Genomic DNA, 17,154 nt, shown 5'->3' on the forward strand with positions numbered 1-17,154 from the left:
ACGCTGAAGTACCTGCCTGCAATCCCAACTGCATACTTGAAACTACAACTAATGCGAAACTGCGGAGATAACCGTCTGCCATGGCTCCTATCCTTGATGTCTTGCTTCCGAGTACACTGTCAGTATAGGATACCTATTTTTGGCATTCAGTTCCCTCGCTAAACCAGGCCAACGTCTTCACCCATAGTGGTACATACCAATGCTCAGAACTGTCATAAATGCGACAGATAAATAATAAGTTGACACAACAGTCAATATGTTGTACAATGCTGTGAGATCTTAACCTTCAAGCGATTGATGCATGAATAAATGAGGTCGCTAAAATGTATGTTACAGCGGTGTTGCAGGGAAGGAGCGGTTGAAGGCAGCCACAGTTACTCAATTACTGTGGTGGAGTCACCTCGCATTCTCCGCAACAGATTGACTGACAGCGAGACTTGATGATGGAGGTCTTGAGGCATAAAATATGTCTAACTGATTACGATTTAACTGATGAGCTGCAATGGCGCAACGTCAATTCTGTTCTACCGTACGTTTCAGAGGAAGATATCAGGGAACGCTAGAATTTCGATTGTGAGCGGCTACAAAGACTGAAGTGACAAAGTCACTCAAAACGCAGGCTTTCAAGCTAGTGCTACCCTTGTGTGCCTCGGATTTGATCCTGGATGTGACTCCAGCCTGCGCTGCTTAAGGACAAAGACCTCTGCGCAACTTATCGAGAAAAGTAAATCGCCTCAACCTCGGTTGTTATACCGGTAAAATATTGTGATATCTAACACACCCTCAGGTTGGACAGACCACATAGGCCGTGTCCTTTCCACCTGCTAGGAGTCGACCGACGGACTTTCACATCCATCGATTTAGCTTTCATGAACAAAGGTATTAGGTGGAGTGTTATCTGGAACCGCCACCCAGAGGGACCGGTGAGAATGAGATCCCTGTGGCGACCCGGCAAAGAGGTAACACAGGATTCTGTCTCCAAGGTTTCCTAAGAGAAGAAAGATTAGAAGCTTTACTTGCATCATACTAAACAGTCGGTGAATACCCGGGTAAATTCTTACGTATTCTATCTTCCCCTCCCTCTAATCCGATTTTACTTCTGACCAGGAAATTTTGTACCCATTTCCGGCCTCCGAATTTTCCAAATCAGAGCAGGATGTGAGTTCCAGTGTACTAGGGTGTGGGCTCTGCAGGGTGCCTTTTCCCTGTTCTATCATTAGCCATATAATATCCCATCTGCCTGGTCGGCCAGCGCGCTTGGGAACACTATCAACAAAGGTTCGCAGATGGCCTGCATGAGCAGCTAAGCTAAAGTCTTGTCAGTGATCCACAAAAAGTGATATATAAGCTTACTACCATGCCATGTCGAACAAGTCAACTTTGTCCGGGGTCTGCAGTATCGATGCAGATGATATGTGCTTGGGCCCCACTGTCAAACCATGTGCCTATAGGACTTACCGGCGCCTGCACACTAGATAATCCAGCTCACATAGGAAGACAAAAGCCTGAAGATCAGAAATGGAACTGTGGCTCAGACGCAATATTGCCTTCAATGGCAGATGGGCAAAGTTCACTACACTGTGCACAGACCATACAGCGGTAAACCTAAACCAGGTTCTGTCTCTCCACTTCATTTACAATTCCATTGTGCATGCAACCTATTGCTAATGCCCTACAAGTGAGCACATCATCTTGGATCACTCAAGCACCAGACCAATGGCTGCCACACCGCATAGAAGGACGAACCGGTCGCTAAGTACCGAGGTGAATTGTGATAGTAGTATGGATTCTCATTCATGTATTCACGTCTGACGTCTCCATCTTCGGTATCTACCCTGGCTCTCTCAAGACTGTCGAATGAGGCGACCGCTCGTTGTCGTAAAATCTGACAACAAGGAGCTGTAGGTGGGGTGGGGAGCTGAGAGGATCTACTGCCGCAATGCCCAAAGACTAATGCATGCATTCAAAGTTTTCTAAAGCCACTTGGTATACTATCCATCTTTTGCATGATATACACGAGTGCACCTTGAGCCTCTCTCAAGGAAGGCTGGGCTCTGAACTGGACCAGCTATTGTGGACCTTGGCATGGGGCACACGGGCATTCTTGGTCAGACATGTCAGGACACTAAGATCTTATGGCATCTAGTATTATGACAAGGTTCTACTGGTATCTGGGAAGGAAGTTGTTTGTAGCAGAGAACAGCAGTGATGTGTTCAATTCGCAACAGATACCCAAGCATGGCTCTATCGGCTGAAAGGTTCGATGCGGTCCGCGCTCGGGTGGATGACAGTAACACAATCCAACGTCCAAAATTCTGCATACGTATCTAGTATGAAAGACTACCGGAAGACAGGGTTCGATATCAAGTGGATCGAGCTGATGTGTTGTTGATCATCGTTCGTCCGAATGGTAGGTGAGCAGGGGCCCTCGTAGCGATCATCGGAATATCCAGCCGCCAAGATAACCCCAGGGAAAGGATAAGATTAGGGACCAGATTCGACTTGGAAATTCGACAAGCGGTCTGGAGTGTGGCTTTCCCCACTTTGGCTGCATGAAATTTTCAGAAGAGCCAATAGCAGCTTGACTGAAGCAGATTGAGTCGCGCTAATCTGAACTTAAGAGTTGCTTCAACCACGGCGACGGTATCTAGTCGCATCTTGGAATGTTTGCCTGCATTCATGCCATCGCATCGTGGCAGTAATGCCAGGGGCTTGCGTTTCTGGATAATCACAGATAGACTGCAGTCAACGACGTTTATATGAGGCTAAGCTAGTGAGATGTCAGGTATGGCATTATGGACATTTACCTCTCCCCATGGCATCGCACGGATTACAATACCGCCCGAAGCAGGTAGCAGTTGTGCGTGGCTTGCCTATGCATATTACATGTCACTATCATTTGACAGTTGTCCCGACGCCACGAAACAGGCATGAAACTATAAGATTTCAAAGCAAGGGAGCGCGTCTATCGCCAGGGAAAATTACCGTAGGTGGACGTTCCAAAAAGCCCCGGTTCGGGTTTACGATCGATCCAGAGCGTTACACACACCTTTTTCTCTCCTTCTCTCTATCTCGAGCGATGGGAGCACCCAACTCGATTAGGGCCTGACAAAGATTTATAATCAACATCGGAGCAACTTCTCTGAAATCTTACATGAGTATATGCTCCATTCGTGTGGCACAATTCTCTTGGCCCTTCATGACTTCTCCACACAATGAAGGTTATATTGAGTAGGAGTATATTTGCGCATTTGTCCCTAAGAATCTTTCGATCCCATGGCTGGCTGAATTGACCCTACTATATCTGTATTTCTCCTTTCTTCAGATCGACACCAAAGCTTTTCAATTTTCCTCTGGGCAGGAAACTATAACATCAGACGAAACCCCATCATTGGTTGATTCTTGGTATCTCCCAGTAGCTTATCCTCCTTGCATGAACATCGCACCTTATAAGGATGAGTGGCATAAGTTGATATTGCGAGCTCTGCGAAGGAAAGTAAGCCGTCACTAAATAGCACAAACTTGATAGACGGCCAAACTTCTGATGTACCATGATTGAACCACCTAAGAAGCTAAGAAGCAAGGGAAATGAACGCAAAATCACATTGATAGTCAGGCTCCATGACAAAGGTAACCGTGTGATCACCTTCTCGCTTCTAATATTTCCGAAACCTGCCAAGTATATTGCTTTTGGTAGGTATTCTTCCATCCTACCGGACTGCAACATTGCTTTTTCCATGGTCTGACCACCCAACGATTAACTTCCGGCGGCCGATCGCAGCGATAAGAGGCTAAAGCTCTGACAGGGGCCCACCGCGTCATGATTTTTGGGCATGTTCCTTTGTAATGACACTCGAGACTGAATGGTTAGTCCTTCAAGAGGCCGTGGGCTCTGTTTCATTTGATCAGTAGTCACTGCAATGTACTCAGCATTGAGAGAAATAAGTAAGACTACCGTCTATTTCTATGCGAGTCATGGAATGACGTATCACAATGCGGACATAAATGCAAAGACAACTACAACTGCTCGGCTATCCCGAACGTTCCGATCAACAGAGGCAGTTACACCGTCGTGGGTCCTAGCATTACGCACGCGACGAACTGATTAGTATCAATAGTCCTTCCTTGACCCGCTTTTTGCCGTGTCCAAGAGAGCCGCTAGAATAAGCCAAGTTCTACGGGGTCCTCGTAAACTAGGACTTCAACAGTCCGTAATGCGCTCACCACTTGCATCCAGTATCTGAGGCTTAGCGCATGCAGTCCTGGATGATCAGCCTGGTTCCCTCGCCATAAACAGAGTGTGGAAGGCGCAGACCATGACAAAACTGTAACTACGTGGGCAAGCCATCGTTGCTGATAGGCTGGTGCGTCAGCAGATATTGAAGTTTAAATATAGCACGGATTTAACACGAATAGTACGAGCGTGCATAGATTTCTTCTGCCTTCGCTTTCTTTCCAGACTGCCTCGTGGAACACGATCGCCGTCCGCGTATTGCTGAGGCCTAATCTCCAACATGCTTGCAGGACACAAGGGTGCAAGGCGAGCGTTCTCACCGTTATAGTATATTATGGACGAAATAAACAAGGAATTGTGGAAATGGAAAGGCCAAGGAATATACCTAGTAGTATATCCTATGTAGTAGGAAGTACGCGTATCCTAATATCCTAACAAGGCCCTCTTACTACTAATTTGCTACTTAGTTAGCATTCGTCTAAGTAGACGATCTAATACCGGTTTGACTTCCAGAGTATAGTATGCTGCTCACATTGAAAGGCATGTGCTATCGAGTGTACTATCAGAACATGCGCTGTATCTTGCATTGGCGTCGATGAGACAAAAAAAGAAGCAGATTCGATATGGACCATGCATTGACTACTGTCCGAACGACCATCGTGATAAGGAAGAGAAGAACGCCTACTGTGAAATACTTGACTCTGATGTGATATATCAGGCGCCCTGACTTGGAACGAGCGTATCTTAGCGGGATCAACAGTACCTGATGGCGCCAGAGTTTAGCTAATGGGAAAGCGTATTTGGTCCCCGCCAGACCCACTAATCGCCACAAGCGGTAAGAATCCTGGGTTTGCGGTATCCGTGGAACGGCACCCCGGTACATGGATACATGGATACATACATCCATACATTTATCGTACATACAGGACACAGGACTGACTACCGCTTGTCCTCGCTTCGTGTCTCCTCCCAGCATTCCCCTCCCACCTTCACCTTCCCTCGAAACCAATGGCCAACTGCGGTTTCTCGTTTTGGATGGCAAGGCGATGTGAGCCCAGTCATCACGGAGGTCCCGGTGGCTGGACTCGGAAATCATGGCCCAAGCCCCCGTCCTCAAGTCATGGCAATACTCCATCTGCCTCGCCATTTGTCTAGTAGTACACCGATGAGAAGAACTAGTTATCAGCCTTGAACAGCAGAATGGCAACCAGTTGGGAAAGATCGTCGTTTCTTTTTCCTGTATCAGGCGAATTCATTCCCTCGCTGAGCTTCCTGTCTGCTTGTATATCATCGTCAATGATGCTTTCTCCCACTTATCCACTCTGATCTTCCTTCTTGCAGGATATCGGACATATCCTCGGGCATATTGTTTTTCTTTTTTTCTCTTTTATTTATTTTTTAATTTCCCCCCTTATTGTCTTTCTATTCTTGCGTTGCCGCCACAGCAGCTGCATACGTTGTGGGTTCATCTTTTTCCTTGCTCGGTTTATCTGCTGCTCATGATTCGCTAACACCATCATTCAATAGCTCCCCCAAAGCATAAGAAGGAAGACAGGCTACGCTATCCTTGGGCATATTTCCCAGCGGCCACCCCCTACACGAAATACTGCTCCAGTTGGCTACCCATCCGGTCAACTCTTGCTAGCTTCTTGGAATATATGTTGAGCATATAGTACAAGAGAAGCAGAGAGCGGTTAGATTTCGTGTCCGTTGACGATGAAGTGGGGGATCGCAGGCTCGCTGCTTGCGCTCTTCGCACCAACAACGACAGCCTGGCCTTACGAAGCATCTTTGGTCGATTACAACCTCAATGTCAACAAGACTGCGACTAGTCCTTTCGAATACTCTCCACCAGCATGGCCGGGTCACAAGTATACGGAGTCACCCAAGAACTGGAGGTTTCCGTTCTATACAATCATGTTAGACCGTTGGGTAAACGGGGACCCCGCCAATGACAACATTAATGGCACTGTTTTCGAGCATGATCTCAATTCCAATCAGATGCGTCATGGTGGTGACGCAGTAGGCCTGGTTGACACACTGGATTACTTACAAGGCATGGGCATAAAGGTTCGTGTTCATTTTTCCTGATCCCACCCCGCCTCTTCTCCTGATGTCCACTTTGACTTTGCTCATGTTATTGAACGTTTGTAACAGGGTATTTACCTTGCTGGTACTGTTCTTATGAACCAGCCTTGGGGTGCAGATGGCTACTCGATCTTGGACACGACCCTCCTCGACCAACATTATGGCACTATCCAGGTATGGAGAGACACTATCGATGAAATCCACAAGCGTGGAATGTATGTCATATTCGATAATACGCTTGCAACGTAAGTCTGCCATGCTTCGATTGTGCTCCTGCGAACCAACTGTTGACCAAGGGCATCTCATCAGCATGGGAGATTTGATCGGCTTCGAAGGTTACCTCAACGAGACAGCCCCATTCACAGTCAAAGAATATAAGACACTCTGGAAATCGGAACGTGAATATGTCGACTTTCGTCCCGGAAACACCTATAATGAAACCTGTGACTACCCTGCCTTCTGGAACGAAACTGGTTATCCAGTGGGAAAATACGTCTACGAAGAGCTTGTGGGATGCTACGACAGTGATTTCGACCAATATGGAGATCTTGAAGCCTTTGGTGTTTATCCAGATTGGCAGCGTGAATTGACCAAGTTCGCTTCAGTCCAGGACCGTTTACGTGAGTGGCGTCCCAGTGTACGGGATAGGATCAAGCTTCATTCCTGCAACATCATCAAAGCTCTGGACATCGACGGCTTTCGCTATGATAAAGCTATTCAATCGACTGTAGATGCCTTAGCAGACATCTCGAATACCTACCGGGAATGTGCTCGCAGTGTTGGAAAGGAGAATTTCTTCCTCCCTGGTGAAATTACAGGTGGAAACAATCTGGGCTCAATCTACCTTGGCCGTGGTAGACAGCCCAACCAGTACCCAGATTCTGCTATGGATGCGATCAAGTTGACTAACAAGTCTGACTCGAAATATTTCTTGCGTGGACCCGACTTGGAAGCTATTGACGGTGCTGCCTTCCACTATTCTGTCTATCGCACTCTTACGCGCTTCCTCGGCATGAGCGGTAATTTGGCTGCAGGCTATGACCTTCCTCTGGATTGGGTGGATGCTTGGAACGTCATGATGCAAAGCAACGACTTGATTAACGCAAACACGGGGAAATTCGACCCCAGGCATATGTATGGAGTCACAAACCAGGACGTTTTCCGCTGGCCTGCCATCCAATGGGGTGTCGAACGGAATCTTTTGGGTATCTTCATTACGACACTGCAAATGCCTGGTATTCCTCTTCTACTCTGGGGAGAAGAGCAAGGCTCTTACATAATAGACGCGACCGCAGATAACTACGTTTATGGTCGTCAAGCAATGTCACCGGCCACTGCCTGGAAGACCCATGGATGCTCTGCCATTGATGATACCCAGTATTATGACTGGCCTATCACCAAGGGCCGGGACGGTTGTAATGATATGACTGTGACCTATGACCACCGCGATCCCACTCACCCCATCCGGAACATCATCAAACATATGTATCAAATGAGACAACACTTTCCGGTTTTGAATGATGGTTACTCACTACAGACATTGTCCAAGCAGACGAGGGATATCGTTTACCCGGGCTCTTATGGTACAGCGACAGAGACCGGCATGTGGTCTATATTGAGAGATATCATTTCAGATGTTCAAGATCTGGGTTCTGACAAGGCCAATCAGTCAGTATGGCTGGTGTACCAGAATGACAACAAGACCGTTACATACACCTTCAACTGCAAGAGCAATGCTAGCGCGTTGATTTCTCCATTCGATTCAGGAACCACTGTCAAGAACTTGTTCTACCCATTTGACGAACTCAAGTTGTCAGACAGCCCGAAGAAACTTCATCTCAACGGTTCCAAGGAGTACAACGGATGCCTTGATAGTCTGACACTGAAAGCCTTTGACTACAGAGCATACGTTCCCAAGGCTCGTTGGGTCGGCCCCGGACCAATGATCACCAAGTTTACACCTGGTCATGATGCCCCGCTTCTTTCTACCGTTGCGTATGATGAGGCTGAGGACATTGATGTGAGCATTGAGTTTTCTACGAAAATGGACTGTGACTCTGTTACCAAAGCCATCTCCTTCACATCTCAAACGGAATCCGGTAAAACACCTTCCATTGACAAAAACAGCGTCAACTGCAAGAGTCTGCCCGGCGCTAATGATACTGATACACAATACATCGGTCAACTTCCGAGCGCATGGTCCTGGTCTGCGAAGCTCAATGGCGTGTATAATGGTGTTCACAAAATGACTATCAAGAATGCCACTACGTCTGACAAAGAGGAGTCTACGGGGTCAACGGACCACCTGTTGTTCCGTGTTGGTCAGAGCGACAACCCACTAGTATTCACCAATTCCAATTACTCTACCAGCCTCCTGAACCAGTATGACAATGGCACACTCTATGTTCACCACAGGGCCGCCGGTGCCAGCAAATATCGTTATTCGACAAACTGGGGAACTACCTTCAGTGGATGGTTCAATTATACTGGGGGTAACGTCAGCATCGAAGAGTTGCCTTGGTCCGGAACAGAAAAGCAAAAGTGGCAGGGCAAACATGTGCGAGTTGAATACTGGAGCCAATTGACTGGTAGTAGTGATTATGTTCAAGAGGGCGATTACGACTGGAATGGTCCTAGGCGACGTTTCCCACACTTCTTCTTCGATGGGCCGTACAACCAGTACGGTTATGACGCTGGCTTGGATAATGTCGTGAAGCAAGACAGTGAAGGTTACTGGAACTTCAGAGTCGTCGCTGAATATCCGGCACAAGGCCAGTTCAACGTGTGGGGCATGGATCCAAATGGTAAACCCGATGAGTCGTTTGTATTCGGTGACGTGGACGGCGATGGGGTCTTGGAGCGCATGCCTCCTTCGTCACTCAGCAAACTGTCTGTCAACATCACTGAGAGACCTCCATATCCATACCTCGTGTGGAACGTTCATCTGGATGATGGAAACATGAGACTCAATCTTCAGCCGACTGGCTCTCGAATCGCACAGTTGATCATCTATATCCTACTGTGGCTGGTTCCCATTATAACGGGCGCTGCGTGCGTTTATGCCTTCATGAAATCGTTCTATCAAGTCAAATTCAACCAGATCGGAGTGGTAGAGAAGAAATCGTTCCTTGGGACAGTTTTTGGCACAGGGAAAAGCAAAGACGGCCAATCCACGAACGCCCTAGTACGCCTGGCTAATAAGTCTGGCTTCTTGCAAAGCACATCGGCCTTCGGTGCAGGAGTATCACGGAGAAGAACAACGCTTATTGCAACCATGGAGTATGACATCGAAGACTGGGCTATCAAAATCAAAATCGGTGGCTTGGGTGTTATGGCCCAGCTGATGGGAAAGCACCTTGGCCAGCAGAACCTCATCTGGGTTGTTCCATGTGTTGGCGGAGTAGACTATCCAGTCGATCAGCCTGCTGACCCGATGAAAGTCAAGGTTCTTGGTAACGAATACGAGATCAAGGTTCAATACCACATCGTGAAGAACATTACTTATGTTCTACTTGACGCTCCCGTTTTCCGCCAGCAAACAAAGGCTGAACCATACCCTGCTCGCATGGATGATTTGGACAGTGCAATCTACTATTCAGCATGGAACCAGTGTATCGCAGAAGCAATCCGGCGGTTCCGGATCGATCTGTACCACATCAATGACTACCATGGCTCTATCGCACCGTTATATCTCTTGCCTCAGACGATTCCAGTTTGTCTCTCGCTTCACAACGCTGAGTTCCAGGGGCTTTGGCCTATGCGTACCCAGAAGGAGAGGGATGAGGTCTGTTCAGTCTTCAATTTGGATACTGACACTGCAAGGCGCTATGTCCAATTTGGAGAAGTCTTCAATATGCTTCATGCCGGAGCAAGCTACCTCCGTATCCATCAACAAGGATTCGGTGCAGTTGGTGTCTCTAGGAAATACGGCAAACGCTCGTACGCACGCTATCCTATCTTTTGGGGCCTGAAGAAGGTAGGCAACTTGCCTAACCCTGACCCATCTGACACTGCAGAATGGAATAAGGAATTGCCGAAAGACAGTGAGATCGAGGTTGATCCCGAATACGAGGCTAGCAGGGCAGACTTGAAGCGACAAGCGCAACAATGGGCTGGCTTGGAGCAGAATCCCAATGCAGATCTTTTGGTGTTTGTGGGCCGTTGGTCCATGCAAAAGGGTGTAGACCTTATTGCTGATGTGATGCCTGCTATTTTGGAGTCCCGTCCTAATGTTCAACTCATCTGTGTTGGTCCAGTCATTGACCTCTATGGCAAATTTGCTGCATTGAAGTTGGACCACATGATGAAGCTCTACCCGGGGCGGGTCTTCTCGAAGCCAGAATTTACAGCGCTCCCAGAGTATATCTTCTCTGGTGCCGAGTTCGCCTTGATTCCTTCGCGCGATGAGCCCTTTGGGCTTGTTGCTGTTGAGTTTGGCCGGAAAGGCGCCCTGGGCATTGGCGCACGCGTTGGTGGTCTTGGACAGATGCCTGGCTGGTGGTATAATATCGAGTCTACCACAACATCTCACCTTCTGCACCAGTTCAAACTTGCTATTGCAAGCGCCTTGAACTCCAAGCCCCAAGTTCGCGCGAAGATGCGGGCTCGATCTGCTAAGCAACGGTTCCCAGTCGCTCAGTGGGTTGAGGACCTGGAGATCCTTCAGTCTACTGCAATGCGCATTCATAGTAAAGGGCAAGCGAAATCAAACGTTCCGCCCCTATCGTCTGGATTCAACACACCCAGTGGAATGATGACACCTACGATTGCATCGTCGGGACACATCACACCTAGCGGTATACAGACACCCCCCATCGCGCATTCCCGGGAAGGAAGTTACTCGAACGTCCGCCTGAGCACATTGGGGCCACAACAGCGGAATACGATTGTTTACAGCCGACCCCCAAGCCCTGGATCAAATGAAAAGCCCAAGTCAGGACTAAGCAAGCATCTGTCGCTTGGTGTGCGAGCTGGCCCTGGTCACCTGGTCCGTCGCGGTCGCCGCCGTATGAGAAGCAGCATGGGGAATGAAGAAAGCGCGAATGCTTCCAACACCGAGGAGAGCAGCGACGACGACATTATGCCCAGCCTTTATGGCGAAGATGAGTATACACTGACCCCCGAGCAAGCAGAAGAGGGGCGTCGGATAGAAGCAGCACATCAGCTAGACCCCCAGAGACAGACCCCTACCAGGGACTTCTTTAGCCGAAGACACTCAAGCCAGAGCTCACTTACACCCAGATCTATACTTTCTCCGTCTTCTCCTGGGAGCCCCGAGCCTGAGGAGGCGATTGTGTCGCCTGCAAGGTTCTCTAACGAACCCGGAAACCGTCTCAGCAGCGCCTCTGTTCTTTCGGTCGACTCAGTCATTGGTGAGAAGAAAGATTACAAACTTCAAAAGGTCGATCCCTTCTTCACAGACAGCACCGGTGAATATTACAGGGTCTTTGATAAGAGATTGGAGAATTTGAATGGTCACAATTCCGAATCGCAACTCTGTATCGAGGAGTACTTGAAGGACAGCGAGAAGAAATGGTTTGGTAAATTTAGAGATGCAAGACTTGGCCGCAACCAGTCGCCTGCTTCTTCGATTTTCCATGGCAAATTCGACAACAGCTCGCCGATGAATTCGGATTCCAATGTCGACATGAACTCGCGCGAAAGTGGAAGCCAGGAGCGCAGAGAAAAGGACGAGTTCCTTCTTGGAGACAATTATGTTCCACCTACCGGGCTGAGGAAATGGATGCAAGTCCGAATCGGCGATTGGCCCATTTATTCGCTCTTCCTTGGTCTTGGACAAATTATAGCAGCCAATTCGTACCAAATCACCCTGTTGACAGGCGAAAATGGTGAGACAGCGAAGAAACTCTACGGGATCGCGACGGTGTATTTGGTCGCTTCCATTGTTTGGTGGATTTTCTTCCGGTTTTTCAAGTCGGTGTTCGTCCTGTCTCTTCCTTGGCTCCTATACGGGTTTTCGTTCGTGGTCATTGGATTTGCACACTTTGAGAGCGACGGCTTTACTCGCGGTTGGATCCAAAACGTTGGCGCCGGCCTGTACGCTGCAGCTTCAGCCAGTGGATCGTTGTTTTTCGCCCTCAACTTCGGTGACGAGAACGGAGTGCCTGTCAAACAGTGGGTGTTCCGCGCATGCCTCATCCAGGGAAGTCAACAGGCCTACGTTATTGGGCTATGGTATTGGGGCACGAGCATTTCCCTGGCGGTTGAGAATGGAAACACCAATGTTCAGGGCAACATAACGAACACCTGGAGGATGACGTGAGTTCTCCTCTGCCTTGGTCTTATGCCGTTGCTAACGTACTACAGGGCTATCTGCATGCCCATTGCAGTCCTCCTTTGGGTCATTGGCCTCTTGATCTTCTTCGGTCTACCGAGCTACTACCACCAGGCACCCGGCAAAGTCCCTTCATTCTACAAATCGGTGTTCCGGCGCAAGATCATTCTCTGGAACTTTGTGGTCGTCATCTTGCAGAACTTCTTCTTGAGTGCGCCTTACGGACGAAACTGGAGTTGTAAGTATACACAAAGATTCATCCGCTCTTCCTGCTCTAACGGCCGTGACTATAGTTCTTTGGAGCTCGGCACATGCAAAAGGCTGGCAAGTCGGTATCCTCTGCATTGTGTTCTTTGGCTTTGTTTGGGCTGGATGGTTATTCCTGTTTGGATATCTGTCTAAACGCCATAGTTGGGTCCTCCCAGTCTTTGCCTGTGGCTTGGGTGCCCCCCGGTGGGCCCAGATCTGGTGGGGTGTATCAGGCCTTGGGCTCTTCCTTCCTTGGGCGGGTAGCTACACCTCTGGCGCCCTTGTATCCAGGAGCTTGTGGCTGTGGCTCGGAGTCTTGGACGCTCTGCAGGGTGTCGGGTTTGGCATGATCCTTCTTCAGACCCTGACTAGGGTGCATATCTGCTTCACGCTATTGGCATCGCAAGTGCTGGGTTCAATTGCAACAATCTGCGCAAGAGCATTCGCACCGAACAAGATCGGACCCGGGCCCATCTCTCCGGATATTACAGTAGGAATAAGCGCCATAGCGAACGCTTGGTTCTGGATTGCGCTCTTCTTCCAGTTACTCATTTGGTAAGATACTACTCTCGTTATCCTTCCGGTCAAACTTCCAAAAACTAACAATGTACCAGTGCCGGCTTCATGATGTTCTTCCGGAAAGAACAACTCACAAAGCCCTGATCCGGCTCTCCCACCCTAACAGTGCCCAGCTCGATCATCGATAAGCTGGGCCTAAGACACATATACAATAATCTCCAGATTGACAAACCCCGCGGAGGAAAATACACGTTTTCAGCACCCCACTCACACTCATATATTGCGCGCCTTGTATATTACCATACATCCTCTCCCTCATCGGCACGACCGGCTTGCATAACGTCGCATCGCAATTGCATCATACCCACTACGTTCACGTATATATACCTGCGTGATTTTATCGTTCGTTCTCATTGTTGGCTGCTTACGAAAGTATTTGCATTCTTTTCTTTTCTACATACTGACGAACAGGATGTGTTTACGCTCGCTTGATACCACACTTGCTGCTGCTTGCAATTTTTGGAAACGCGTCCATGGGATATTGATTGATTGACTGACTGAGTGACTAAATGATTGCTGCTATGTGCATGACATACATGGGAGGATGAATTGTTTGTTTTGATTGATGGATGGAATGATTGGGTGATCGATAATAATGATGCTTTTTTCATAATATACTTGAGGGGATTTGTTATTGCCTAGTGCACGTTTTGTTCTGTTGTCGTGTTGTTTTTGGTTCATTGTACTGTTGTTGACTGAGATTGATTTGATTTCGTTATTACTCCTACTATGCGTTTTTTCAAGCGCCTTGACCAAGAAGAGTCATAATAATATCGGGCCAGTATTATAGTAATCCTAAATGGTAATTATGGATTTACGAAGATATTCCTGAGACCAGTGTTGTACGAACAAGTTTTTTCTTGTTTCTATTAACCCTATTCATATGGTATCGTCCTTCCTATGCCGAGATGCAAGTCATTTTCCCCAAACAAAAGTGATATATAGCCGAAATCGAGTAAAAGGAAATAGTAATGATAAAAAGAAACCCCGAAATCCAGCTTCATCATCAAGTCATATCAACAGGAAAATTATAATCAAGTCTTCACTCTAACCCCCAAATGTATGTATGCGTGCAATCTACCACTCCAAAGGCTCCGACTTAACGTCGCCCCTGTTCGTCTTGGGCACCGGCGCCGCCTGCACCATAGTAGCGCCGCGGTTACCTCTCTTCAAGTAGCCACTGCCATCCAACCAAGGGGTCTCAATGGTCCTCTTGTTCTCGAAGCTCTTGATCTTGGACTCCATCTGCAGAGTAAGGCCAATGTCATCAAGACCGTTGACCAGGCAGTGCTTGCGGAATCCATCGACATCAAAGTCGGCGAGCTTGTTACCAGCGGCGTCCTTGATCTGCTGGTTGACGAGATCGACCTCGACTTCGCGGCCGGCGTGGGCCTCAGCGGCGATCTTGGCCAGGACGGCCTCGTCGCTGATGACGACGGGCAACATGCCGTTCTTGAAGGTGTTGTTGAAGAAGATATCGGCGAAGGAGGGGGCGATGATGCACTTGATGCCGAAGTCGAGGAGGGCCCAGGGGGCGTGTTCACGGGAACTACCGCAGCCGAAGTTGGGGCCGGTGACGACGAGGATCTTCGAGTTGCGGTAGATGCCTTGGTTCAGGATGAAAGAGGGGTCCTCGGCGCCGTCCTTGTAGCGGAGCTCGTAGAACAGGGCGCTGCCAAGACCGGTGCGCTTGATGGTCTTGAGGAACTGCTTGGGAATGATGGCGTCGGTGTCGACGTTGGAGCGGTCCATCGGAGCGGCGATACCCTTCAGGGTGGTGAATTTGGGCAGGCCAGCGGAGGAGGTGGCGCTGGCGGAGGAGTTGGTGTGGGGTTCGTTGTCGGCGGGGAGGTCCATGATGCGCTCGACTTCATCTTCAGTGGTGGGCTCTTCGTGCAGTTCCTCTTGCACGTCGATCTTGGGCTGCACCTTGCCGAGGACGGGGCTGGTGGTGATGTGCTCGCGCACGTCGGCCAGCTTGCCAACGATGGCGGCGGAGGCGGCCATGGCGGGGGACATAAGGTGAGTGCGACCGCCGGCACCTTGGCGACCCTCGAAGTTACGGTTGGAGGTACTGGCGCAGCGTTCCTGGGGAGAGAGAATGTCGGGGTTCATGCCCAGGCACATGGAGCAGCCGGCCTCACGCCATTCGAAGCCCGCGTCAGAGAAGATCTTGTCGAGGCCTTCAGACTCGGCTTGTTGCTTAACCAGACCAGAGCCGGGTACGACCATGGCACGCTTGATGTTGGAGGCGATCTTCTTGCCGCGAACAACCTTGGCGGCGGCGCGGAGATCCTCAATACGGGCGTTGGTGCAAGAGCCAATGAAAACCTTGTCGACTGTAATGTCCTTCATGGGGGTGCCGGCCGTCAGGCCCATGTATTCGAGAGCGCGCTTGCAGGCAAGCTTGCGGTTCTCGTCCTGGAAGTCATCGGGGCCGGGAACGACGCCGTTGATGGGGATGACGTCCTGGGGGGAGGTACCCCAGGAGACGGTGGGGATGATGTCCTTGCCGTCGATGATGACGGTCTTGTCGTAGACGGCATCTTCGTCGGAGGCCAGGCTGGACCAGAAGTTGACGGCCCTGGTCCATTCGGGGCTGTCGACCTTGGGAGCAAGAGGACGACCCTTCAGGTAATCGAAGGTGATCTGATCGGGAGCGATCATACCGGCACGGGCACCAGCTTCGATGGACATGTTGCACATGGACATACGGGCCTCCATGCTCAGGCTGCGAATGACGGAACCGCAGAACTCAATAACGGCACCGGTACCTCCGGCGGTACCAATGACACCGATGATGTGGAGGACGACATCCTTACTGGTGACACCGGCGGGCAGCTCACCGTCGACCTGGATGCGCATGTTCTTGCTGCGACGGGTGATGAGGGTCTGGGTGGCGAGAACGTGCTCGACCTCACTGGTACCAATACCGAAGGCAAGGGCACCGAAGGCACCGTGTGTGGAGGTGTGACTGTCACCGCAGACGACAGTTGTGCCGGGGAGGGTGAAACCCTGCTCAGGACCGATGATGTGGACAATACCCTGACGCTTGTCGCCCATGCCAAAGTATGTGAGACCGAAGTCCTTGACGTTCTCCTCGAGGGTGCTGCATTGCAGGCGGGAGTCGTTCTCTTTGATGAACTCATCGACGTTCTTGAAGTTTTTGCGGGAGGAGGTGGGAATATTCTGTTATTTGAGTCAGTTAGATGGCTGCCAGAAAGTCGATGTGGGGGAAAAAGAAATGAAAGACATACGTGGTCAACGGTCACCAGGGTGCAGTCCGGCCGGCGGACTTTACGACCAGCATTCTTGAGACCCTCAAAAGCCTGGGGGGATGTGACTTCGTGGACAAGGTGTCTGTCAATGTAGATCAGAAGAGTACCATCTTCCTGCTCGTTGACAATGTGGTGGTCCAGGACCTTGTCATACAAGGTCTTGGGTTTCCTATCAGCGCCGGGCATGAGGGGCAATGTGTAGAAGATCAACGGAGATATAGAATGTGGGGAGTGAGAGTGTGAGTTTGAGAGGGAATGAGGAGAAGGGAGAAAGCCCAGACACGGGGGAAGACAGTGAAAGATAGATAGGAATATGAACAGTTGGACTGGGGAGAAGCGAAGATGGTTTTAACTGGGGAAGACCCGCGATGTCGCAGCGCGGGTTGTCGAGGGGCAGCGCCGGTGTCGGTGGTCAGCACCCAATTGCTGGG

At 49.7% G+C, this 17,154-nt stretch overlaps 2 protein-coding genes across 2 annotated transcripts; one reads left to right on the forward strand and one right to left on the reverse strand.

Annotated features, from left to right (window-relative positions):
- Window positions 1-5,950: 5,950 nt before the first annotated feature.
- ags2 (alpha-1,3-glucan synthase Ags2) lies at window positions 5,951-13,529 on the forward strand (the record flags this gene model as incomplete). Its single annotated transcript, XM_026773577.1, has 6 exons — window positions 5,951-6,304; window positions 6,392-6,567; window positions 6,632-12,601; window positions 12,650-12,855; window positions 12,911-13,421; window positions 13,481-13,529. The coding sequence occupies 6 exons, from the start codon at window positions 5,951-5,953 to the stop codon at window positions 13,527-13,529; spliced, it is 7,266 nt and encodes a 2,421-aa protein (XP_026624844.1).
- A 693-nt stretch (window positions 13,530-14,222) lies between these two features.
- Window positions 14,223-17,065, reverse strand: luA (3-isopropylmalate dehydratase LEU1). Its single transcript, XM_026766883.1, has 2 exons — window positions 16,703-17,065; window positions 14,223-16,634 (listed from the first exon to the last, which is right to left on the reverse strand). The coding sequence occupies exons 1-2, from the start codon at window positions 16,907-16,909 to the stop codon at window positions 14,523-14,525; spliced, it is 2,319 nt and encodes a 772-aa protein (XP_026624845.1). The 5' UTR covers window positions 16,910-17,065; the 3' UTR covers window positions 14,223-14,522.
- Window positions 17,066-17,154: the final 89 nt, after the last annotated feature.

This window comes from Aspergillus welwitschiae (assembly GCF_003344945.1).
Source record: "Aspergillus welwitschiae strain CBS 139.54b unplaced genomic scaffold BDQ94scaffold_22, whole genome shotgun sequence".
NCBI lineage: Eukaryota > Fungi > Ascomycota > Eurotiomycetes > Eurotiales > Aspergillaceae > Aspergillus > Aspergillus welwitschiae.